This window comes from Suncus etruscus, chromosome 19, assembly GCF_024139225.1.
Source record: "Suncus etruscus isolate mSunEtr1 chromosome 19, mSunEtr1.pri.cur, whole genome shotgun sequence".
Taxonomy (NCBI): Eukaryota; Metazoa; Chordata; class Mammalia; order Eulipotyphla; family Soricidae; genus Suncus; species Suncus etruscus.
The window spans coordinates 9,611,310-9,638,090 of record NC_064866.1 but is presented as its reverse complement, the minus strand read 5'-3'; the positions used below and the strand labels follow the sequence as shown (position 1 = coordinate 9,638,090).

Below are 26,781 nucleotides of genomic sequence, written 5' to 3'. Positions count from 1 at the left end.
GTCTCTGAGTCCATGATCTGACCCTGTCTCAAGCATTACCATCCTTCCAGATTTCTCTAACACAAGAAAAAAAGCCAGGTGTGAGTTTGGAAGCCCATGATCAAAGCTGCGGTGACCCAGGTAAATCCCAGTAACCACAGGGCCCAGTCAATCCTACATCCTTGGGCTTTGCATAAAGTCATAGGCCTGGGGCCCGAGAGATAGCACAGCAGTTGGGCATTTGCCTTGCACGCAGCCGATTCAGACAGTGGTTTTGAATCTCGGCGTCCATATGGTCCCCCACGCCTGCCAGGAGCTATTTCTGAGCAGATAGCCAGGAGTAACCCCTGAACACCGCCGAGTGTGGCCCAAAAAACAAAAAAAAATGAAAGAAAGAAAGGAAGAAGGAAGGAAGGAAGAAAGAAAGAAAGAAAGAAAGGAAGGAAGGAAGGAAGGAAGGAAGGAAGGAAGGAAGGAAGGAAGGAAGGAAGGAAGGAGGAAGGAAGGAAGGAAGGAAGGAAGGAAGGAAGGAAGGAAGGAAGGAAGAAGAAAGAAAGAAAGAAAGAAGGAAGAAAAAAAGAAAGAAAGAAAGAAGAAGAAGGAAGAAGAAAGGAAAGAAAGAAAAAAGAAAGAAAGAAGAAAGAAAGAAAGGAAGGAGAGAAAGAAAAAAGAAGAAAGAAAGAAAAAAAAAGAAAGAAAAGAAAGAAAGAAGAAAGAAAGAAAGAAGAAAGAAAGAAAGAAAGAAAGAAAGAAAGAAAGAAAAAAGAAAGAAAGAAAGAGAGAGAAAGAGAAGAAGGAGGAGGTAATGAAGAAAAGAGGGAAGAAGAAAAGGAGAAGGAAAGAGGAAAGAAGGACATGAAGGAAGGAGGGAAGGATAAAGGAGTGAAGGAGGAATGGAAGAGGGAAGAAGGGAGGGATGGAAGGAAGAAGAGAAGGAAGCAATGAAAGGAGAGCAGGAGGGAGAAGGAGAGGAAGGAGATCTAGGACAGGGAGGCCTTCATAGACACAGATGTTATTGGGAATGTGTAACTCCACCCTGGATTTAGGTGTACATACCTGAGACCCGCCCTTTTCTGGGAGGGGTCTTGGGAACTGGATATTAGGTGTAACCTTACCTGCAAGACCCCTCCCATTCCGGGGAGTGGTCTGGGATGGCATCCATCGCCATCCAGCCTCATCGTTAATTATTTGATGCAACAACTGGCGCTCCGAACTCTAACCTGAATCCTGTACCCAAAAAAACAGCAATAATGGTAAAATTTCTGCTTTTCAGTTTCATTTGGGCTTTTTTCAGTTGCGGTGAGCCCAAAACCTTGGGCTACCACGTGAAGCCATTTTCAAACATGGCCGAAACCCCATCTGGGGGCTCAAAGGCCATTAAAACAAGAAAGGTGAAAGCTTGCATCACCTCCAGCCTAGGCCAAGGCCCAGGACTAATACTTTGTTACAAGAAACAAAAACCTCGGCCTGTACAAAAACTGATTAAAAGCTTAAATTGGAAATGGAGGAGAAAAAAGACTGTATTTAAAGTGGACTGATTTTCTGAAAATGACCTGCGGCTTGAATTTGGATTTCGACTTTGGAAATTTCGGACTGAACTTTTAGTTTAAATAACTTTGAACTTTGAACATCCTAAAGCCCTCTGAAAAAAAGCTGTGGCCGAAAACTGGCTTGCTAAGTGCTGCCCGGAGGGGAAAAGCGGCGAAAAGTTATCAGCCCAGAAGCAGAAACGCCTCAGCTCAGCTTTGCTCCGTGGCAAGCCTGGAAACCTGCAACCTCATGGTCAACAGAACAGTCTACAGGGCCTGAAACTATGAAAGGAAGCCACATGGTAAGATCAGCGTGGGACAAACCAGCATCTGAACTTTAAAAGTTTAAAGAAGCCACGTGATGAGATCAACGTGGAACAAATTAATCATCTGAACTATGGTTTTAGGTGTAGAAAATTAGTGGGTAGTCATATTTTACTCATAGTTGGTGATGGGATAAGTTTTAGTAAGTTAGTGGTTTAAAAAAAAATTAGGGAGGTAATACAGCTTAGCCCATTTAAACATCTAATTTCTAACCACCTGCATCTTTGTCTTAGTCATTTTCTTTATAATTTAAATGTGTTTTGTTGTTTTTCATAGTTAATATTTTCGATTGCAAAATGTTTTACTGTGTGTATTTTAATGTACTTAGCCTGTTTTTAAAATGTATGTTATGCATTTATGCTGTAGTACTTGTGTGTAGGGAAGGTTAATAGGAACAGAAAGTTCCCCCAATATAGTTTAAAAGTATAGGAACATGAACGTTCCGGAATAGTGCTTGGTAGAAAAGCATTAAGAGAATTTTAAATTACAGGTGTATAGTATATTTTGCAGAAATGTTATGTTTTTGAAAAGGGCTGGTATGTTAATTTTCACCTTATTATGTTGTTGTATGAAAATATTAACCCACCTTTGGCTAAAGGTGGAGTCAGAATTACAAAAGGGTCTTATATTTCAGAGAAGGGGGAAATGTAACTCCACCCTGGATTTAGGTGTACATACCTGAGACCCGCCCTTTTCTGGGAGGGGTCTTGGGAACTGGATATTAGGTGTAACCTTACCTGCAAGACCCCTCCCATTCCGGGAAGTGGTCTTGGAAGGTTATATAAAGCCTTTGACCCAGGGGATTAGGGTCTTTGCTCTTTTGGCCTTTGGCGGTCTTTGCCCTTTTGGTCTTTGACCAGCATGGAGGTCAAAGGAAAGATGGATGTAAGGAATTAAGATGCAGGGTAGCTAAGAATGGCTAAATGCTTGAAAGGTGGATAGGGCATAAATAAAGCTGATGCTTCCTGATGCCTGCCTGTGAGTGAGTTCAATACCCGTCGCTTTCCTGGACCCCAGACCTACCGGTTCATGGGGGATGAAGCCACGTGGCCGGAGCCTAAGGACAAAGGCCTCCATCCTTCACCATCCACCACCATCCTTAATTATTTAATACAACAGGAATGTATGCTGACCCCAATGTCCAGTAGTCCTGAGCAGTAGGCCACTCTGAGTCACTTGTTAGGACAGAGTATATAATACAGTACTTGGTGTCTCCTGGGCCAGATCAATCGCTGGATGCAAGTGAGGAGACAGAGGGGAAAGTCCTGTAATGCTGGCTCAGAGGGGACCCTCCTGGAGACCCTCCAGAACAAGAGGGCTCACACTGCAAAGGAAAAACCCACTGTATGCAGTAGGGCCCAGCCTGCAAGATTTATGGCAATACCTGTTCTGGGGTGACTTCACCTGGGGTGCACCCAGATGGGTAGAGAAGAAAGGGAAGGATCCAGAACTTGGGCCTTTTGCTCTTCCTTTATTTGCCCTTTGTTTCTATTAAATTCCATCTCAAAGCATTCGGAGACTTAAGAACTGAGGACACAATCTTGTGAAGGAGCAATAGGTTTATTTTTTCCCAGATGGTTTTGATGTTTTGACAAGTCAACAGATTTGACCCTTCCTTCACCCTGCTTTCAAGAGTCAAACTTTGCTAAACAACTAGAAATCATTTCAAAATAATTTAAAAAATGATTGCAAGCTTTAAACTATCATAGCCTTATGTAAGTATGTAAGGCACCAGGAGTCCATCCCTGGAACCCCAAATGGTTTCCCCAGCACAGCTAGGAGTGAGCCCTGAACTCGGAACCAGGAATATGCTCTTGAGCATGGCAAGGTGTATTTTATTTTTGTTAATGATCGCGACTGAATGGGTACGGTTTTTCTGTATTTATAAAACTTCTGGGGTTCACTCTTAAAAAAAAAAGGCAATTAACTTAGATGTCCCTGGAAGTTCTAGCATCTGGTCCCAACTTCAGCCCCCCTAGTGACTGGCCAGTTACGGCACAAAACTGTCTCTCTCCCAATGAGCACTAGATGGCGAGCGAGCTCCTCAGAAGTGGGGTGTGGGGGGTATCAGGCTCTGGTTTTCCTAGAGGCAGCAGGTCTAGAATACAAATAAGGCAGAAAGCGCTGGACTCCGTGTCTACACCCGCCCCCCATTTCCATTATCAGCTCGAAATTACTTTATTGACATTATTTTAAAATTTAAATATCACAGGAGCAGAGGGAAGGAGGTCAACACTGGTGGTGAGAAATTGCCCTAATTCACTGCCACTATGTACCTTAAATATCACTGTGAAAGACTTATCTTTCACAATGGTCACAGTAAAAAATTTTTAAATTTAATTAATTTATTGAAAATTAATTAATTAAATTGATTGATTTATTGATGATTAATTATTACATTTATATGCTAACTATTTAAGTTGTTGAATTTATTATTAAATAGCAGGGGTGGGGGAGGAGGGAGATCGGGGGCATCTGTGGTGGGAAGGTTGCACTGGTGAAGGGGGGTGTTCTGTTTATGACTGAAACCCAACTACAATCATGCTTGTAATTATGGTGCTTAAATAAAGATCTTATAATAATAACGATAATAATAATAATAATAAAAAAAAACACCAATGAACTCATTAAAGCACTAACAGGTTAAAAATTTAAAAATAAGTAGGGGCCGAAGAGATAGCATGGAGGTAAGGTGTTTGCCTTGCATGCAGAAGGTCAGTGGTTCGAATCCCGGTGTCCCATATGGTCCCCCGAGCCTGCCAGGAGCGATTTCTGAGCATAGAGCCGAAGTAACTCCTGAGAGCTGCCTGGTGTGACCCAAAAACCAAAAAAAAAAGATAATAAAATAAAATTTAGATATCAGTTTGTGGTTAAATTATATATTCTATAAATTATATATATAAATATAATTGTATATTGAGATTGTATATTCTATATGCTGAAATAAAAATTTGTTTTATGGTCCCCCCCCAAAAAAAAATCACTTTGTTGAGACCGGAGAGATAGTAAAGTGGATAGGAACCCAACAGGGTTCAATCCTCAAGTACTCCATTTGGTCATTGAGCACACACAACCAAGAATGATCAACCCCTGTGTGCAAACCCAAGAGTAACCCTGAGCACCAAACCCAAGCACCTCTAACAATGGAGCAGGAGGGAAGGGCATGCATATGTGGGTTGCAAGTACTTGTTTCATCAGAATCATCGAAATGGAGGCAGGCCTTTCATCTCCCACTCCCTTTGCCCCAACCAGCCCTGAGTCTCAGGTGCCTGTTCCATGCCTGCTTCCCTAGATCTGATTTGTCACAATGACAGCAAGTATTTTGGGCTCTTTATTATGGGGTGCATAGGTAGATGCTTGCCACTGACAGGTGGAATTAGTACTCAATAATTTAACCAACTGGGGCCGGAGAAAGGCATTTGCCTTGCACGCAGAAGGACAGTGGTTTGAATCCCGGCATCCCACATGGTCCCCCGAGCCTGCCAGGAGCAATTTCTGAGCATAGAGAGCCAGGAGTAACCCCTGAGCACTGCCGGGTGTGGCCCCCCCAAAATAATAATAATAATAATAATAGTAATGTAACCAATTATTGTCTCCCACAGCAACCCACTCCTCTGTAACTAAAACTACCTCAGCCTCAACTGCAGACACATCAACTATGGCCACCTCAGCCACAGACACCTCAGTAACCGGCACCTCAAGTTCAACCACAACCACATCTGTCGCAGACACCTCAGCCTCAGCCATAGATATTTCACCTTCAACCATAACTGCCTCCACCTCCACCACATGACCATCCCCACCTTAACCACCATAATCACAGCTATGGCATCAACCTCAGTATAGTGACATGCTGTGTTCTGTGTTACTGTACATAATACAGAGGAGCCCCTTAGCTATTTCTGTCCTCTGAGTGGATATACATTATGGAGATAAGAGTTCTGAGACAATCAAATGGGTGTGTTATTTTTTTGTTTTGTTTTTGGGTCACACCAGGCCTTACTCAGGGGTTCCTCCTGGCTCTACACTCAGAAATCGCCCCTGGCAGGCTCGGGGGACCATATGGGATGCTGGGGTTCAAATGCAAATGCCTTACTTCTATGCTATATCTCTGGCCCCAAATGGATGTGTTATGTAAATGAAGGACCAATTGTAGGCCTCTATTATCTAGGCTGACTCCCCTCACTTCCTGCCTAACACTTGCAAATGACTTTGTTAGGGCAAATAGGCTTCATCCTGAGGCCAGAGAAGCTCTTCTGAATCAGAGGCCTACCAAGAGGATAGTCATCTTCGCCTTTGTCTAGAACAATAGATAGCCTGGAGCCCAAGAACAGCAGCCACCAGCCCACAAGTCCATCCATACCCAACTCCAGTCATCCAGTCAGGCCCCACACCCTGCCATCTTGGTAGGCCATGTCCCAAGCACCCATTTCCCCAGTCCTGGCTCTGACGTGCCAAGTCCTGACATAGTGAACAGTTTGGACTCCCAGGACAAAGGAAATGGAAAGTGGTGGCTCTGATGAAGCCATTCTCTCTACACATAATTATTTATTATAGATTCCCTTCCACCCAACTTTATTTTATTTTATTTTTTGGTTTTTGGGTCACACCCGGCGGCACTCAGGGGTTACTCCTGGCTCTCCTCTCAGAAATTGCTCCTGGTAGGCTCGGGGGATCATATGGGATGTCGGGATTCGAACCACCATCTGCCCTGGATCGGCTGCGTGCAAGGCAAATGCCCTACTGCTGTGCTATCGCTCTGCCCTCACTTTCTACTCAACTCTTGCTCTTAAGTTTCCATGATGAATTCCATCAGAGATAGAAAAGTTATATGAAGGCAAGAGTGACTTTATCTGCTGAAAGACAAGGTAGCATTATTGTTTAAGTGTGTAGTCCTAAAATCAGACTGGCTGGGTTTAAATCTCAGATCTAGGGCCTGAAGAAGTCAGACTGGTTGGGTTTAAATCTCAGAACTAGAGCCTGGAGAAATAGTCCAGTGGCTGAGAGCACCTACTAAGCAAACAAAAGTGCCCATGTCATGTGTGCAAAATCCTATGGCTCTCCTATTTGAGTCCAGCCGCTCTGATGTCCACATCCTCGAGGCCACAGTGATGTCCACCATGCCACAGCCATGAATGTATGAGCCCCGATGAGCATGCCAGCTAACAATGTGCAAGCATCAACCCAAGTCAGCAGTGACAGCACCAAAACCAATGAAGGAAAGTGTAAGGAGAAAGAATACATGTTTTATTACTTTATTCAGGGGTGAATCACACCCACAGTGCTCAATAATCACTCCTGGTGGGCTCAAGGGACCAGGAGGTAGGGTCTATGCAGCTGACCCAGGTTTGATCCCTAACATTCCATAACTCACCTCCAGGAGTGATCCCTGAGCACAGATCCAGGAGTAAGCAATGAGCACTGCCGAGTGGGCTCAAAACTCAAATAAATTTGAAAAAACAAATACAATATTCCATCTAAGTAAGATGAATCATTTATTAGCTTGAGGCCTGGAGCAAATGACTCAACGCCTCTAAGCGTCATTTCCTCAAGCTAAAACTAGCACTCGCGATGACTGACCATTTCCAAGGCACCAAAGAAGAGGAAGTGAATGGCTGTACTAACTCACTCAACAGCAATGCCAGCACAAAGCTTTCAGTAACTGGCTGGAGCTGCCCACCCAGCAGCCTATGGACACTGGCAGCAGAGAGTGACAGCGACTGTCAAAATTACTCAGTTACACAAGGGATCCCGGAGACTTGGTCCCTCCTACCATCCACCCCAATTTTGGAGGACTCACTACTCTATGGCTGAGCCACTCAATCTATCACTGGCTCCATGCCACCTTGATCTCCTTCCTCCTTGTTCAAGATGAGGCCAGGCTCATTCCCTGATTCTCCTTACCTTCCATCATCAATCGTCCAAGGATCCCAGGGCCCGTCCACCATGTCCAGCTTCCCAGCTTGTCCACTCATGGCTGCGGTTGTTGTAATGGGCCTTTGTCATCACTAAATTGTGTTTAGATAATAGTCTCTTTATCCAATCCCCTCTGTACTCATTGCCTCTTCCTAAATTATGACTATTCCACTTGGTTTCTAGTTCCTCGTTAAGTGTGTGTGTGTGTGTGTGTGTGTGTGTGTGTTCGTTCCCATGCTGGGAATCAAACTCAGGGCCTTCAGAATGCTCTATCCCTGAACAATATTCCCAATCCTTCAAGAGATTGTTTATTTGGTTGATTTGGGGTTACATCCAGCGATGCTCAGGTGTTATTCCTGGTTCTATACTCAGGAATTATTCCTGGCAGTGCTCTGGGGACTTTATGGGACCCCAGGGGTTGAACATAGGTCAGCTATGTGCAAGGTAAACAAATGCCCTACCCTTTGCACTCTCTCTCTAGGCCCTCCTTCAAGGTTTAATGCAAGCAAGATTCCAAACTGCCTTGCCCTCCAGAAGATCCCCAAAGCTGCCCATTTGGCACTGACTTGTTTCCTTACACCCAAAAGCCCCTGTGACCTCCCACAGATATTTTATTTTCCCCAGGCATCCAAAGATGATATGACCCCCACATATGCAGTTCTCAGTGGAACAGAAACCACTCCGTTCAAAGCTGTTTCAGTTGGTCATCCCATAGAGTCACCCCAGCACCAACAGGAGTAATTCCTGAGCAGAGCTAGGAGTCACCCCTGAGCACAGCTGAGTGTGGCCCAAAAACAAACAAACAAAAATTTCTGGCTTTCTGATTAGCAGAAAAATTTCTCTGAAAACTGTCTGGCAGAAACATTTCTGTGGAAAATATTCCACAAACCTTGGAGCTGGAGAAAGTAAGTACAATGGGCAGGGTACTTACCTTACATACCACTGAGCTGGGTTTGAGTTCCACGGGGTTATTCCTGGCTCTACACTCAGGAATTACTCCTGGCAGTGCTCGAGGGATCATTTGAGATACCAGGATTTAAGCCCAGGTTGGCTGTGTGTAAAGCAAGCACCTAACCCTCTGTACCATCTCTCCAACACCGTTATTTATGGTGGCTTTTTTTTTGTTTGTTTGTTTGTTTTGTTTTTGGGCCACACCAGTGATGCTCAGGGGTTACTCCTGGCTGTCTGCTCAGAAATAGCTCCTGGCAGGCACGGGGGACCATATGGGACACCGGGATTCGAACCAACCACCTTTGGTCCTAGATCGGCTGCTTGCAAGACAAATGCCGCTGTGCTATCTCTCCGGGCCCATTTATGGTGGCTTTTAAAGAAATTCCCTTCTACTAGTTTGTTTAGTACTTTTGGCCTGAAAGAGTAAAATGCTTTTTGTACATCTGCTAATATTATCATGAAATTGGGGCCAGAGGATAGCACAGAGGTAGGGCATTTGTCTTGTACGTGGGTTCGAACCCCAGCATCTTATATGGTCCCCTGTGCCTGCAGAAGCAATTTCTTTTCTTTTTCACTCTGTGATGCTCATAGGTTCTGAGCTATGCACTCAGAAATTGCTCCTGGCTTGGGGGACCCTATGGGACGCTGAGGGGATTGAACCTCGGATCCGCCCTAGGTCAGTCATGTGCAAGGCAAATACCCTACTGCTGCGCCATCGCTCCAGCCCCCAGAAGCGATTTCTGAGTGAAGGGCCAGGAGGAATCCGAGTGACACTGCGTGTGGCCCAAAAATTAAAAAACAAATTATCATGAAATCTCAATTTTATCAGTGATACATTATGCTAGAAGTCTTTCTTCTTCCTTTTACTTTTTTTGGTCTTTGGGCCACATCCAGCAGCGTTCAGCTTGGCTCTGAGTTTGTAAGTTAGTCCTGGCAGGCTCAGTGGACCGTATGGGATGACGGGGACTGAACCCAGGTTGGCCACATGCAAGGCCAATGCCCTACCTGCTGTGCTCTCTGGCCTCATCCTAACATAGTCTTGAGTCATGCTGTGACATAAGTAGGTTGCCAGTGTTGAGTGTATGTGTTGTGATGTGATCCCAAGACTGAATACAGAGCCTCAAACATACATGCAAGACATGTTGAGTCACATCCATAATCAGAGATTTCATATTTTGGGAGAACATGAGAGATATTTGTCTGTAACCTTTTCTTAGGATGGCTTGGCCTGATTTTGAGTATCGAGTAATGACCTCATAAAATGAACTGAAAAGTCTCCATTTACTTTTTTTTTTTTTTTTTTTTGGTTTTTGGCCCTCAGAAATCACTCCTAGCATACTCAGGGGACTGATCATGTGGAATGCCAGAAATTGAACCCAGGTCTGTCCCGGGTCAGCCACGTGTACGGCAAATGCCGTATAGCAATGCTCTCTCTCCGGCCCCCTACTCTAATTTTTGAGTCTGTGAAAAAGTATTAATGCATTTTTATCTTTTCCCAGTGTTAAAAGTTTAAAACCAGGGCCTCATACATGCAAGTTTAAGTGGCTGCTCCTTGTTTCAGGTAAAATCTCTATACAAAAGTCCAACTTTTGAGGGGGCGGGGGTGTCAAACCCGGCGGTGCTCAGGAGTTACTTACTACTCTTGGCTGCGCTCAGAAATCGTTCCTGGCAGGCTCGGGAGACCATATGAGATGCCGGGATTCGAACCACCACCACCGTCCTTCTGCATGCAAGGCAAACACCTCCATTTATTTTAAAATGGGAGTGGGGAGGTGCGACTTGCTCAAGCTTGTGTTCTCCTTTACTCCTCTCCTCTGCTTGTTGCTTTGCTTATTTCCAGTCCAAAGAGCCTGTGTTCTTTCTCAAACATATTGCCCTTTTCTCCTTCACATCTTTATTATTTTTCAATAAAAAATAAACACCACTAAAATAAAATAAATAAAATGTGTGTGGGACTTGGAACTACATCTGGTGGTACTCAGAGATAGACAACTCCTGTCCTGGCTCAAAGACAGATTTCTGGGGCCGGAGAGATAGCATGGATATAAGGCGTTGCCCTGCATGCAGAATGATGGTGGTTTGAATCCCGGCATCCCATAAGGTCCCCCGAAACCTGCCAGGAGCGATTTCTAAGGGTAGAACCAGGAGTGACCCAAGCGCTGCCGGGTGTGACTCAAAAACCAACCAACCAACCAGATTCCTGGGGTCTGGAACAATAATACAGTAGGTAGGATGTTTGCCAACCCTTCTGATCCCCAGCATCCTATATGGTCCCCAAACACTGCCAGAAGTGATCTCCAAGTGCAGAGTCAGGAGTAATCACTGACCATCGCTGGTACTATCTCCCCCATTCATAATCTAGTCCTCTCTCTGAGAAATTCACTCTGTGAATATAGTACGTCAGGCAGTTCATCAAACTCAGATCTGGTGCCTTTCTAAGATCTGACCATTTTCCATCGCCACTGTCAACTCGAGTTCTGATTACTGACAGCCTATAACAGCTTCTCTATGTACTATCTCTTCTGTAACCCATTCCTTAGGCATGTGTGTGATTGTGGGGTGGTCTCCCAGTTTGTGGGCCCATCTGGTGAGCCTAGGCCAATGAGGGCAGAGGATCGATTAGGGCCAGATGTGGTGCTCAGCAGTGCTGAGCTGGGGGCTATGTAGGCCACCCTTGTAATGCTGGAAGCCTTCAAGATGCACTTGGCAAGACTCAGACAAGCCTGGGGTAGTGCTGGGGACTGAATGCAAGTCAGCCTTGATACGATCTTTTTTGGCCCCTCTCCAAAACTATATTTACTAGTGAGCTTGCAAAAAAGGGAAAGTCTTCCTGATACTTCTTCATACCCCCACGCTGCTTATTGCTCTCACTGTGAGCTCCAAATGAGTCACTTTTAAATGGCTTTAAAAATCACTCGTGGCAGGCTCAGGGGACCATACGGGATGCTGGAGATTGAACCTGGGTCTGTCCCAAGTTGGGCTCCTGCGAGGCAAACACCCTATCGCTGTGCTATCACTCCGTCCGATCCTCTTTTCTTTTGTATTTTTGGGCTACATCTGGCAGCGTTCAGGGCCTACCACTGGCTCAGGAGTCAGTGATCACTTCTAGCTGGGCTTGAGTGATCAGAAGGTGTAAGGGATTGAAACTGGGACAACCACAGGCCAAGGCAAGCACCCTACTCAATCTCTGGGGACCCTGTAACATTCAGCATTCTGTCTATAAAATATATGGTGTTTTAGTTTATTTACTGTTTAGCCTCCTACTTCCTGGTGCGTAGAACACATTTTTTTCAAGTGAATTTTAATCATGTATGTCAAAACTCAACGAGGAAGAAAAGAAGCAATTCATTTGAAAACTTTTTCAATTTTCTAATTTAATAGAAATAACCAAAACAATGTGGCTTTCAAACAAGGCTTTAAACTAATCTAATACAACTTCTACAACACATTCCAGAGCATAATAACAAGAAATATTTACAGATAGCTAATGTATTAAATAACCATGAAAAGGAAAAAATCTTGCTTTTTATTACACACCAGCAAAAAACACAGGAATGGAACAATTAGAAACTGCAACCTTGTTTAAAAAATTAAATATGATTATTTTAGAGAATACAATACCACAGAAACAGCACTTTTTCATTTAGAATCATATTGAAGGGTAGTTATCTATGTGCAAAATAATAATAGGAGTTGAAGGAGTAATAATAATAATAATGAAGACAATGAGAATGATGATTTGAGGAGACCACCAGTTTAAATACTGGAAGCTAGAAACTAGGATGGCTGTGAATTCAATTAACCCTTTTGTATGTAAGTCTGTCTATGCAGGAAATTAACAGGCTTTAAGATTGCACAAATCTTTCATTTATAGGCATATATCCATCTGTAAGATGTAAAACAGTAAACGCCTACCTTTTCCAGACCAGGAGCAGACATGCATTTCCATTCTTAAAATTAAATTTATGCTACATTTTAACAGCAATATTGCAATGGCACTTCTAAAATCATTTCAGTGCCTTAACAGTACGTAAATTTGGTGAATTTTAATAGAAAGCATTTTTATTTGTAACAATCACTTGCTAGAAAGGGCTACATTTAATTGTGTACATTTTACAGTTCGATCATGACAGCTTATATCCAAACTGACATCTTTAAAGATAATTTTCTCAGATACAAAAATAAAAAATAAAGAAATGAAAGAAAGCAAGACAGACCACGAAGGCAAATAAGTTGTAACTAAGAGGAATAAACACAATACATGCATTCTGACCAAGTAAAAGAAACCATCATATTTAAGAGTTCATGTTGAAATGTTGAAATGTCTATGTAAACTGTGGCATATAAATTTTTCTTAAAAAAGTACCTTCAACTTTTTATTTTTTACTCAAACACCTACTTTTAAAAAAATATGCAACTTTTCCCCAATTTGTAAAATAAAATGCCACAATATATTGTCATTAACTCCAGCATACATTTAAATTTATTAACTTTTAAAAGATAGACTGGGTGATATGCATACAAACTTTCCTATAAAATCACCATCCGGGAGAGGATTATGATATGTTTTTAGGCAACAGACTTAAAGCAGTGTTATTGCTTTATCAAGGAGATAACTGAGAGAAATGAAATATCCAAGTCTAGGACATCACCAAACTGATAAACATCAAAAAACCTCAATTAGGACAGGAATGTGGTTCAGTGGTAGAGACACACTTGTCCACATATGAGAGACTCTGGGTTAGATCCCTAGCACTTTCCCCCAAACAACCCCAAAACCAAAATGAAACCAAAAAAACCATGGGTCATCTTCAGCAGATTCTGAATATGAAAATAAGAATCAAGACTCTATAGAATCAATTGTTTTAATTAGGGGAGTTGGGGTAGGAGGGGTTTTCAAAAACTACTTACTCATCCAGTTTCCAAAAAGTGCAAATAATGAAAAGATCATTATACTGTTTGTGTAGAAATGCAGGAGAGAATTTAAAGGTCATAGGAGAGTGGACCACAGCATTGAATCCTAAGCTGTTAAATGCTAAATGATAGGTCATAATCTAAGGTCAGAGAAAACTTTAACCTATTGGCTTATTATCATTAATCACTAGTTAAATCATGGCAGAATACCTGATGAGGAAAATGATGGAGCAATTAATTTGCACACCACAAACCTCTTGCTTCTATTTGACAAAGTATTACATTTCTCACTGGACCAAATTAAAATCTTCCAAATTGTTACAATTAATAGTGGATTCAATAACTTCTTTCTGCTTGTGGCGGGGGTCATGTGGGCAGGGTAGGGTCTTACCTACAACCTCATCATGCTCTGAAACAGGCATACATGGCACTTTGCAAACCAATTCTTTCACACAGTGCTGAGAGTGAAAACAAAACACAGCAACGTGAATTTAGACCAGTGGAATAGCTGGAGAAATGCTTTGTAATGAGTGTTCTTATTGATGGGCAATACAAAGTGATGCACTCCATTTTTTTAAGATTTTAGAGAAATATTAGCATCTCCAAATCGAAAACACTGCCTTTTAAATAAAGAATACAAGCAGGAGAAAAAAGATCACAAAATGAGCCAGCAGGGAAATATGGTAACTGAATGTGAATGTAGTATGCTTTTATATTTAACCAGCTATGTAATAATCCTGAATATAAATCAGCTTAGAAATACAGTGATCAGTATGTAAGAAAAAGAAAAACCAAATAAGATCTAAAATAAATTCTTTAATGATGGCATGCCAAAAACTGTTAAAAAGCAATTTTGTGACAATATGAATTCTATTCTGTTAAAAAATAATGGAGCAGCAAAATGCTTGCAATAAAGTACCTTTTAAGAAACCAATCTGAAAAGTAGCACTAAAAACTCCATAAAACATGGGCATGTTTGGAAGGAAACAAATCATTTCTCAAGGCCTCAAATATTAAGAAATATTGGCTTAAAAGTTTATCCCCCCATCAGTGAGCCTTGCATATCATATGACTTACAACGTTTGAAAAGAATACATAAAAGTACAAAATATCAGAGTAAAATGGCTTGACAAAATGAAATTCTGTATCTTGCCCAGTATTTTCTAAACGGTATATCCTAAAACATGGCTCCTTATAAAAAGAAATGGAAAAGAGGGAGATAAATGTACATAAACAGTCATTTAAAATATCTTTTTCTCTTTTATGAGATCTTAGGAACTTGAAATTCCAATCAATTGGGTAAATGTTCTGAATTTCAACTTAAAAAGTTAAAAGGAGGCCAAAGAACCAAGTGAGTCAACAGTAATCGATAATAACCCAATTAAAACGTAATACATCGCCATAAAGGTCCGAATCATAGCCATGTCTATCCCACCCCTTAGTAAGAAAAACAACCCAACAAAGAAATCATATCATAAAATTTTAGAATATTTTATTTGATTCAGTATGCACTAGAAATATTTTGCTCTTTGACAATTAGGGTTTTTTGGGGGGAAGGAAGAGCTTATGGTCTGGATTGCTGAAGTCTGAAAAACACCTAGTGATAAGTTTTATTTTGGTCACTTTATAATCTATTGTGTTCATACAAAAGGCGGGAAAAAAAATGTCAACCCCAACAAGAAGACTGTACAACATAGCCTAGATAGAACACACAGCTTGGATGTGAGCATCACAGAAGGAGAGGAGAAAAATGAACCAGAGTCGTAGTTTATCTGCCTTTTGGTGCTAAAATCAGGATAGCCAAAGTGGGCTTACTCTGGTCGCCATTCAAGTGGGGGGTTGGCTCATTTACAAGGTTCTGTACGGGCCTCTGCTGAGTCCTGTAAGCCCCCGGTCCATGCACATGTCCCACTTGGTGGACGAATGAATGAGTAACTAACCCCACCGGGTTCATTTCAGTATTTTGATATTTTCATAAGCTGCTTCTGAAGATCAAGAGAAGTCTGTTCGCTATTAAAATAAGATAAACTTCAAAATATGAATGTGACATTAGAAATAGACAGTATATATTACAAACCCATTCTCAATAGGAACATTAGTAAGAATACACGTTAGCTTAAAAAACAGGCTCAGCAAATGTTGCTGACCTGCCGGAAGTTTTAGTTCACTATTTACAAATAAGACAAAGTGAAATACAGAAAATTTTACACATTTGGTAGTTGACAAGGTAACTGTTTGCCAATAGTGGTCTATCAGAAAACTGATCTGAAGGAAGACTGGGTAAGAGCCAGTTATCACCGCAATAAAATTTAAATGTACAGAAAACTAGATTAATTTGGAAACATTCTGCCTTTATGGGAGTAACTGTATGATCACATGACTTGATTGGGAAGGGCGATTCTGTCCAAGTGTCTTCTGTAAAAGATAATAATAAGATCTACTGAGAATAGTCACCGTATTAACTTCAGTGGACCTTTACAGTCTGTATGATGATCAACGGCATGATTTCCAAACTAAGTATGAATAGAAAATAAAATTGCTTATAGTTAAGCCAATTAAAAAAAAAAACTAAGGCCCAACGCTTATAAAAATGGGGAAGGGGAGAGAAAGCAAGATTCAATGCATACATGAATTGGTAACAGATGGAATCTGAGCAACTTTGATTTAAGGAGAAAACATGCCAGTATGCATGTGGGGGGAGGCATCAGAGTTGTTTTTTTAACTGCACACTGAAAAGAGACAATAAATCAAGCAACTTGACCCTCAAAGTATTTATTTACTCGCACACCCAGTGTCTGGGACCACTCAATACCACAGAGATCGTCAACACCGGCCCAGTCTTTTTAACCATTAAAACCATCTTCTTTAGAAACAGATACCTTCCGATCATTCCACTTTCGCTTTCTGTGTATACTTCTGCAGTTGCAAATACAGTTCTCCCCCCTTGACAAGAATGTGTTTTCTGCCCGTCATTTCAATCTAATACTGTGTAAAAGCTATAGGCTTCTTCAAGGAGGTGCTCTCTGTAGGCAGGAGATGCCAGCAACACGTCAAGAAAGTCACTCTTATTCCTCTGCTTTCTTTCTTGTGTAAAACAATTTATTTCTGTTCACTGTCATTTTACTTTATATGCACTGGTCTTTCATCTGACTTTAGGCGTTTTCTGCGGGGCTGTATAAAGTCTTCGTCAGAATCCTCCGTTACCTCGCCATCATCCTCTTCCTGCTCAAACTCTGGCAAAGGCGCGAAGGTCCTGTCTGAGTAGATCTCTGTGAGTTTATCTTCAAAGTACAATGCAACTGCTTTCCCTGCCTGAGCTACTTCTGAATCAGCCTGCAAGCAAAAGATAGGAACATTCACCTAAGGGCAATGCAGAGGCCTTCATCAAGTTTGCGTGGTCTGAAAAGCTTACCTTCAAATTAATCTCTTGTGTGTCTGCATAAACTTGAACAACTTTCATCATCTAAAAAGGACACCAGAGTCAAAAAAAAAAAAGGGAAATTATAATCCTTTCTAAAGTTATGAGACTGCATAGGACTGGCAACAAAGAGTCAGCCATACTACAAGGGAAACAAACTGCAATGACCAGAATAAGTGCTTTTCTACTACAAACCACGAAACACGTTCTTTACAAAGCTCTGTTTTGTTAATAAAACAATTTTACTTAGAACTGCTCAATTGTTTCAAATCCTGAATTGGTGGGGTCAATCTAAATAGAAGCGGACCTGAATATATCAGTATATTTAAGAGAAAACTGTCAGAAATATTGCTTTTTAAAAGACATCAATTTTTTACTAAATCACCTAGAATCAGAATTCCATGTATGGAGATTCATTTATCATAATAGCTGTAACTATTACTATAGCAACTAAATGGTTCTCTTTCTGGCTCAAGTTGATAGTGCATTTGAAAATAATCTAGCAATCTAAAAGCAAGTCAAAATTTATGGCTATATTCATTTAATTTTTTTTTTTTTTTTTTTGGTTTTTGGGCCACACCCGGTAACGCTCAGGGGTTACTCCTGGCTATGCGCTCAGAAGTCGCTCCTGGCTTGGGGGACCATATGGGACGCCGGGGGATCGAACCGCGGTCCGTCTCCTAGGCTAGCGCAGGTAAGGCAGGCACCTTACCTCCAGCGCCACCGCCCGGCCCCTATATTCATTTAATTTTAAGTGAGAGAAGCTTTATTACTCTGTAGCATATGATATAAAGATAACTTGCTTTTCCTATCTTTATAAAAATCATCATTTTTAAACTGTAGAAATGCTTCCTGATACCCACCCCCAAAGTTAGTTAAGGGTAGACTTCAAAAGACTCAGTGCAATCTATCGGACTTATAATGGTCATGTCACCCCAATTTCACAATTTCACCAGAGATGTTAGTGTCAAGAGTCAACTTTTTAAGAATTTTATGTATTTCCATCCAGTTCCATTTCCCTTTCCTATAGTGAATATTTTTTTCAACAGTTAAGCATTATTTACAAAAATTATCAAAAAAATAATAATCTCATTCAATGGTATTCCTATTTCTTCTCAAAGTCTGAACCACTCAAATAAACAACCTCCTCTTCTCCCAACACCACCACCACCAAAGCACCTGAAGTTAATGAAAGTCACATTGCTGAGTTCAGGGAACCCAACATTCTGTTGAGTTATTAATATATGAGTCACTCACTATAAGGCTACTAGTATTCAAGACTCACCAGATATTAGCCATATTTAGTCCTACATTTTTATGATCACAATGGCACCAAAGGATGCTCACAAATACCTTTCCTAGATAGGCCCTAAATGTTTGCTGTTTATAATCATTTCCTACAATGCATTAACTGCCTTCTCTAGTTAATCACAACACCCTTGACTTGTTCAGAAAGGGACATTTTGTACTCATTTATAATACAGTAACCTTTCTGCAATGGAGCTATACATACAATCAAATTTTACTTCTGAATTAAAACGAAAATAAAAACGCTTTTAAACTATGTTTAAAAGTTTCTTGATGGGAAAAGTCAAAATCAAAGCCAAGCAAACAAAAATTCACAAGTCTATAGTTTGAAAGTGAACATACTTCATTAAATCTTTCACAGTTCTTGAAGATCAAACGGACATCAGCCACAAAGTCGTCGGGGATTTGGTAGTGTTGGGAATGTTTTTTTTGAAGCTTCTTCTTCACTGTGGATAAATCCATTGGTTTCTTTATTATTTTATAGTAGTTTGGTATCTAAAGAAACAAATATGGATAGATAAGGACTCTCTAAAATTGTCAATCTTTAAATTGAAAATGCACTGCACATTAATTTTATAAAGTTATGTTGATTATTGAGCCAAGTACTTAAAAATATCGATTAACATGAATACATTTAGATTTACACACACACACACACACACACGCACACACGCACGCACGCACGCGCACACACAATGATGTTCAGGCTAAGTTACTACAGGGAACCAAATGGTGCCAGAGGTTCATCTCAGGGTTGGCCATGTGCAAGGCAAGCACCTTACCACTGTACTATCATTGCTCCAGTCCCAACGTTTCTATTAATAAAATTTAGAAAGAAAGCAATTAACAAGTCTAGTCAATCACTAATGTTAAGTATAAATATATCTGGTTCATCTAATTCCTAAGAGTTTTTCTAAAAGAGCTTACAAAATATATTGCATTATATCAGAATGTTATTCCTGAGGCCAGGCAGCAGTAGGGTGTTTGTTTGCCTTGCACACAGCTGATCTGTATTTGATCCCTAATATCCCATAGTCCTCTGAGCCTCCCAGAAGTAATTTCTGAGCTCAGGGCCAGGAGTAACCCTGAGTGCTGCCAGGTATCGCTCAAACTCCTTTACACGCCCCACCCCCCCAAAAAAAAGATTTATTTCTTAGAGCCTATCAATAACTTTAAGCCACAAGGTTCCTGGATATAATAAAGTGTGTAATAACATGGAAAGCTTTTTTAGACATAGTGCTCATGCTGAAGAGCTTTTGCACCATTCCTGGCCTAATGACACAGAACCATACCATAAGAAAGTATTTGTAAGTTATTTCTAGCTATAAAACTCCTGAAACTTGAATCTCTTCTTAAAGTTGACAGTTCATTATTTTCACCCTATTATACAACAATCTAGAATCACAAGAACTAGGATCTCATAAATAATTTAATACTTCTCAGCACAATCTCAAAAAGAAGCAAATAATACACGACCTCCCAGAGTTGTAAGGCTGAGTTGGGTAATGGCAGAACTAAAGAAGTTGTCTGACTGGCTTCCTAGGCTCAAGATTTCTCATCATATATATTTCTGTTCTGTTTTGTCCTGTTTAACACAGGACAAAAAAATTAAATACATGTGCTAGAGGTATAGTGCAGAGGGCACAGTGCTTGCCTTGCAAATGCTCGACCTGGGTTTCCAGCCCTGGTATACCCTAAACAAAAGACAACTAAATAAAAACATCAGGATGTTTTTCCCCCTTTGGTTTCTGGGCCACAACCAGCAGTGCTCAGAGAACCATCTGTGGTGGTGGGTTTAGATTTCTCTTTCTCTGCATCTGCCTCTCTATCTCAATATTAGCTAAGACATTTTATACAAGTTATCATACTATACTCCTTGTAATAACCCAATAAAGAAACATGTTAAGCCTTAAAGAAGCTGAGGTTATCCAAGAAACCTTAGAACTACTATAAACCATCCAAGGACAGTGCCTCAATTCTTAAATATTATATAAATTTCAACAGAGAGACACTATGATAAACAACTTACCGAAGCAGGAACAGGTTCCTGGAATTCAATACTTAATTCATGACAATAGAGGTAAAGCAGAAGACGTTCACATTTCTGGTCCAAGAAAAGAAAGAAAACTCCATGAAATGTTTTTTTTTTTTTTTTTTTTTTTAATCCTGACAGAATTATCTAGAAACAGAAACTTTATCATTAAAAAGTACTCACTCGGGTGGTGGGGGCAAGATAGGCAAGCACTCGAAACAGAACCTCTTATGCATTGGCTATAGATAGCAAATACTTATTAATCAAAGAATACAGACTTTTTTTTTTAAGAATACAGTCTTAAAAAGGGGGGGGGGTGCTGAAGTGGAGCGGTAAGACTTGTCTGCCTTGACAGCACTAGCCTAGGATGGATCATGGTTTGACCCCCCCATATGGTCCCCCAAGCCAGGAGTAAGTAACCCTTGAGTGTCACCGGGTGTGGCTCAAAAACCAAAAAAAAAAAAAAAAAAAAAAAAAAAAAAAAGGAATGCAGTCTTGTTTCTGCATCCTACCTCTCATGTTTGTTTGTGGCCCATACCAGGCTCAAGGGACACTGAAGCCAAGATGGGCATGGGCAAGGAAGTGCCTTCCTGCTACACTCTCTCCCAGGTCTTTCATCTTTCTCTTCGATAATCCCACATTCTCCTCGGAATCAGTGCCCACCTTTAATATAACTGCTTAATCTCACTAAAAATAAAGAGGGGTGAGGAGGAGGAGTGTGCACATAGACAAAGAGATAATAAGAAGGGTTCGTGGTCAAAACCAGTTTTATTTAATTTTTTTGGTTTTGTTAGTCTTTTATTGGGGGGTGGGGATACCCGGCAATACTCAGGGATTACTCCTGCTCTATACTTAGGAATTACACCTGATGGTGCTCAGGGGACCACATGAGATGTTGGGGTTTAAACTTAATGGCAACTATCCTGGTTTTGCACACTGCTTCCCATTCTCTATCGAGTGACTTCAGCACTGAAAAGCCTACGACTGAGCCTCAGGATGGGCTGGCCAAGGACTACCAGGTACAGCCTTCTAGTTGTTTCTTTTAATATATGTCTACATATGTTGAACACAGATTTAGAAATTCCTCCATGGAATTTTAAAGCTATTTTTAAATTATAAAGCTATTTTAAAGTTGCACTCCCACTGTTAACTGGTTTGAGCGGTGTCACAGCCAATGTCACCATGCTGACTGCCAGAATCAAACTCAGAACTTGAATGTGCTAAGCAACTAAGTGAGTTCATTGGAATCCCACATCTAGTGTCAAGACTTCCTCTGGGCCAGAGATAGGACGGAGGTAGGGCGTTTGCCTTGCATGCAGAAGGACTGTGGTTCAAATCCCGGCCTCCCATATAGTCTCCCGAGCCTGCCAGGAGGGATTTCTGAGCGTAGAGCCAGGAGTGACCCAAGTGCTGCCGGTGGGACCCAAAAACCAAAAACAAACAAACAAACAAAAAGATTACCTTCTAATTTACTTTATTTTTTTTTTTAAGGAAAAAACTCAACACTTTGAAGTTTATATTTAGAACAGGGGTGCAGACTTGTCACTTCAGTGCTCAGAAAATGGTGCTGTTATTCAGTCCAGCAATGCTCACGCACCAAATCACACCAAATGGTGCTGAGAAGAGAGTAGAGTGTGAGGAAAGAACACAGGGTCTCCCTTATGCCAAGCTCACTCCACTCTTTAAAGCCATTTCCAGGCCGAAGAGATAGCACAGCGGCAGGGCATTGGACTTGCACGCAGCTGCCATCTTCCTGTCCCTTCAAATCTTTAAATGAATGTGTAATAATGCTATATAATTATTTAAAAATATATATATTAATAAATCTAAGATAAAGTGCCTGGTTTTTAACTGTAATTAAAATAATTTACCAACTATTAACTACAGTTATACACATAAAAGAATTCAGAGGCTAGTGAGATAGCTTACAGTGTTTTTGGCATACAGGAAGCTGAACACTGCCAGAAGACAAACACCCCCCCCCCAACAAGCACTGAGCTGTAAAGTAGCCCCGAGCACTACTGGTGTGTTCCAAGAACCACAATAAGATTTCAAAGTATCCTGGACAAATGTTTATCATTGCCTGGAAATACATAAATTATCAAATACAAGTCATTGTATTATCATGAAACAAGGGCAGGCATTTAGTTCTTCCCAGATTCACTCCCAGCACTACATGGTACCTCGGAAATTGCCAAGAGAATCCCAACACTCCCAAGTGTACAGGAAACCCTATCTTCGCAATCAATGCTACTCTAGTTCTTTTTAGTCTTTTTTTTTTTTTTTTTGGTTTTTTGGGCCACACCCATTTGACACTCCTGGCTAAGTGCTCAGAAATTGCCCCTGGCTTGGGGGGACCATATGGGACGCGGGGGGGAGAATCGAACCGTGGTCCTTGGCTAGCGCTTGCAAGGCTTACCTCTAGCGCCACCTCACCGGTTCCCCTTTTTAGTCTTTAACACAATAACCACTGGAGTGCAATTCACTCCATTTTTTTTTTTTTTTTTGGCTTGGGTCACACCAGGCGGTGCTCAGGGGTTACTCCTGGCTCTGCGCTCAGAGTCACTCCTGGCAGGTTCGGGTATCAGTGCCGGGATTCAAACCTGGGTCTGTCCTGTATTGGCCACATGCAAGGCAAATGCCTTACCAGTATGCTATCACTCCAGCCCCACATTTACAGCCTTCTAAGATGCTTCTTTTAATACATGTATACATGTTAAACTGATTAAAGATTAATTATTCCGGGACCGGAGAAATAGCATGGAAGTAAGGTGTTTGCCTTGCCTGCGAAGGACAGTGGTTCAAATCCCGGCATCTCATATGGTCCCCTAGACTGTCAGGGGCGATTTCTGAGTGTAAAGCCAGGAGTAACTAACCCCTGAGCACTGCTAGGTGTGATCCCAAAACAAAAAACAAAAACAAAGATTAATTATTCCAATAGAGATAATGTATACTTGTAGCCTATACAATCTGATAAGAGCCATATTTAACTGTAATGATACCTGAACTATGAAAGAAATTCTTAATTTGAGATCAAATTATATGCCAGATCAGTTATTGAGTAAAATGAGAAAATTTTAGGCTTCATGTTTAAAGTGACAGGAAGCAATTACTTAAGCGAAGAAGCAATATAATTACTATTATTTTTCCATTACTTAAGCGAAGAAGCAATATAATTACTATTATTTTTCCATATGAACACTATGTAAAAATATTGAACACATATTATGGGGCTACAGTGGGAAGGCATTTGCCTCGCACACAACCGACCCAGTACAAACCTGGGTTCGATCCCCAGCATCCTATATGGTCCCAGAGCCTGCCAGGAGCGATTACTTTTCTTTGGTTTTTGGGTCACACCCGGCGGCACTCATGATCACTCCAAGCTTTAGCACTCAGAAATCGCTCCTGGCAGGCACTGGGACAGCAAGGGATGCCAGGATTCAAAACGGCAGTTTGCAAGGCAAACGCCCTACCACTGTGCTCTCTTTCCAGCCCCTGTCAAAAATGATTTCTGAGCTCAGAGTTAGGGGTAACTCCTGAGCGCGGCCAGGTGTGGCCCAAAATCAAAAACAAAACAACAACCAAAAATATATGTAGTTTGTCTTGGATCACTCCCAGAGGCGCTTAGGGGTTACTCCTGACTCTTATCTCCAGCTCCCAATATGGTATTCTGAGCCTGCAAGGAGTAATCCCTGAAGGCAGAGTGAGGAGGAAATCCTGGGCACTACCAGGTGCAGATTATTTCAATTGTTGGCATGAGTATATAAAATGGCAGTACCACCTAATGAATACCACAGAAACGGACTGTTGCGTAAATGTTATTTGCTTGCCTAGGATTAAAATTGTTTTTAAATTTGCCTTTTGCAATGCCAGGTCTCATAAATGAAAGACATGCATTTTATCACAGAACTACATCCATGACCCTTAATTAAAAAAAATTTTTCCCTGGTGCTTAAGAATTGAACCTAGGGGCCGGAGAGATAGCATGGAGGTAAGGCATTCATTTGCCTTGCATGCAGAAGGACGGTGGTTCGAATCCCGGCATCCCATATAGTCCCCTGAGCCTGCCAGGAGCGATTTCTGAGTGTAGAGTCAGGAATAACCCCTGAAAACTGCTGGGTGTGACCCCAAAACCCAAAAAAAAAAAAAAAAAAAAAAAAAGAATTGAACCTAGGTCTTCAACATATGCAAGGCATGAGGTGCCACCTTAACTAACTCACATCTCCAGTCTGTTTTTTATTTCTTCTTCTTTATTTATTTAAAAAAAATCCAAATCAAGATCTTGGATAGGGCAGAACAAATATGAGCTGTACCCAAAAGGCTGCAGAAATGACCTTTTTTGGTGTATGCCACACTGAAATAATCAATGTATAGCCCAGCAACTACAAATCAATAAAAGTGACTCAATTTATTTGACACTTACCCTTTGGTCCACTGGGTTTAATCCCTGTGCAGTTTTCCCCTTTTTACTATGTTGCAAATTATCACAATCATATTCGACTTCAGGTTTCCCGATATCTCTGCAAAACGTGCATATCCAGTCCCCACTAGAGAGAAAGACACCATCAGTCTAGTACATAGCATATCTAGAACAAAACTAATCCATAGGAGCTAGTTTCCCAGAGTGAACTCTCAAGTTTGTTTTCTTTCCTTTCCAGCCTTCAGGGAGAAGGGAGGATCTATTCTTACCAAACTTTATAAAAATAGAACTGTATAAAAAAAGTGACGGTCTTACTTATTCTTTTAAGTTAGTACTATCCGGAAAACAGAAAAGCCACGTTTGTGAGCTGGGGAGATAGCTCAAAGGGCTGGTATACAAGCTTCGCTGAGAACCACTAGAGTAGCCTCCAAATAAAGCAAATACAAGTAATACAACACATCTGTCGTTGGAAAGGTTCTCTTCAAAGCACAAAGCTGATGGCCAGTACTTGCTACACTAAACCAATTCCCAAAGCCCAGTAATGCCACCATATTGAACCACACTCAATCCAACTGCACAGTAGTTCCCAGGACAAAGTATACCAAATATAAATCGTGTTAATTTTTCAGATAATATAAATGGACTAAGAATATGTACACATGTGCATGGTACAAAAATGTAAACAAAAACGTAAATACCCCATGTATTTAAAATATCCCAATTATAGGTTTTTTTTTTTGTTTTTTTTTGGGGGGGGGGGGTCACACCCGGCCGATGCTCAGGAGTTACTCCTGGCTGTCTGCTCAGAAATAGCTCCTGGCAGGCACGGGGGACCATATGGGACACCAGGATTCGAACCAACCACCTTTGGTCCTGGATCGGCTGCTTGCAAGGCAAACGCCGCTGTGCTATCTCTCCGGGGTTACTGACAGGCACGGGGGACCATATGGGACACCAGGATTCGAACCAACCACCTTAGGTCCTGGATCAGCTGCTTGCAAGGCAAACGCTGCTGTGCTATCTCTCCGGGCCCCCAATTATAGTTTTTTACATCCAACCATAAATTCCAACATGATCACACTTTTTTCTCCCTTCACCCATCATATATAAATCAAACTCCCGGTACAGGAATTGTATTAATTGATCTGTGTCAAGTTTCTGTTTCTTCCAAAGCACTGCCCTGTGAAAGCATTTCATGGCAAACCCCTCAAATTTCAGGTTTTTCTTTCTTTTTTTATTAAAAAATTTTAATTTTTGATTTTTGGGTCATACCAGCAGCACCTGGGTTACTCCTGGCAGGCTCGGGGGACCATTTGGGATGGTGGGATTCGAACCACGGCCCCTCCAGCAGATTTTTATACATAAGCAAGGAAAAGCATTAAGTCTTAACTTCAGGACCATATGCCAAAGCTTTTCATTTCTTTAAAAAAAAAAAAAAAAAAAGGGCCCGAAGAGATAGCACAGTGGCGTTTGCCTTGCAAGCAGCCAATCCAGGACCAAAGGTGGTTGGTTCGCATCCCATCCCGGTGTCCCATATGGTCCCCGTGCCTGCCAGGAGCTATTTCTGAGCAGACAGCCAGGAGTAACCCCTGAGCACCGCCGGGTGTGACCCAAAAAAAAAAAAAAAAAAAAAAAAAAAAAAAGGAAGAAGAAGGAAGAAGGAGGGCGGAGGAGGAGAAATCAGAGCTAGAGCGATAGCACAGCAGGCATTTGCCTTGCATGCAGCTGACCCAGAATGAACACAGGTTAGATCCCCCGGTGTCCCAAATGGTCCCCCAAGCCAGGATTGATTTCTAAGCGCATAGACAGGAGTAACTTTTGAGCATCACCGGGTGCCACTCCCCCCCCCCCCCCAAAAAAAGAAGTCTTGTAAGGAGTCATAGTACAATGAATAAAGCTCTTTTCTTGCACACGGACAACCTGGTTTAATCCCAAGCATCCCATATAGTCCCCCAAGCACCACCAGGAGGATTCCCCAGTACAGAGC

General features: G+C 41.4%; 1 protein-coding gene across 1 annotated transcript in view; it reads right to left on the bottom strand.

Moving 5' to 3' along the window:
* Positions 1–16,369: 16,369 nt before the first annotated feature.
* The window catches only part of TRIM33 (tripartite motif containing 33), a 116,470-nt gene continuing 106,058 nt past the window's right edge, over positions 16,370–26,781 (bottom strand). The window contains 5 exon segments of the mRNA XM_049766027.1: positions 16,370–16,946; positions 17,026–17,076; positions 18,682–18,834; positions 20,369–20,443; positions 24,798–24,921. Of these exon segments, the coding sequence (XP_049621984.1) occupies positions 16,734–16,946; positions 17,026–17,076; positions 18,682–18,834; positions 20,369–20,443; positions 24,798–24,921 (616 nt within the window). The 3' untranslated portion in view covers positions 16,370–16,733.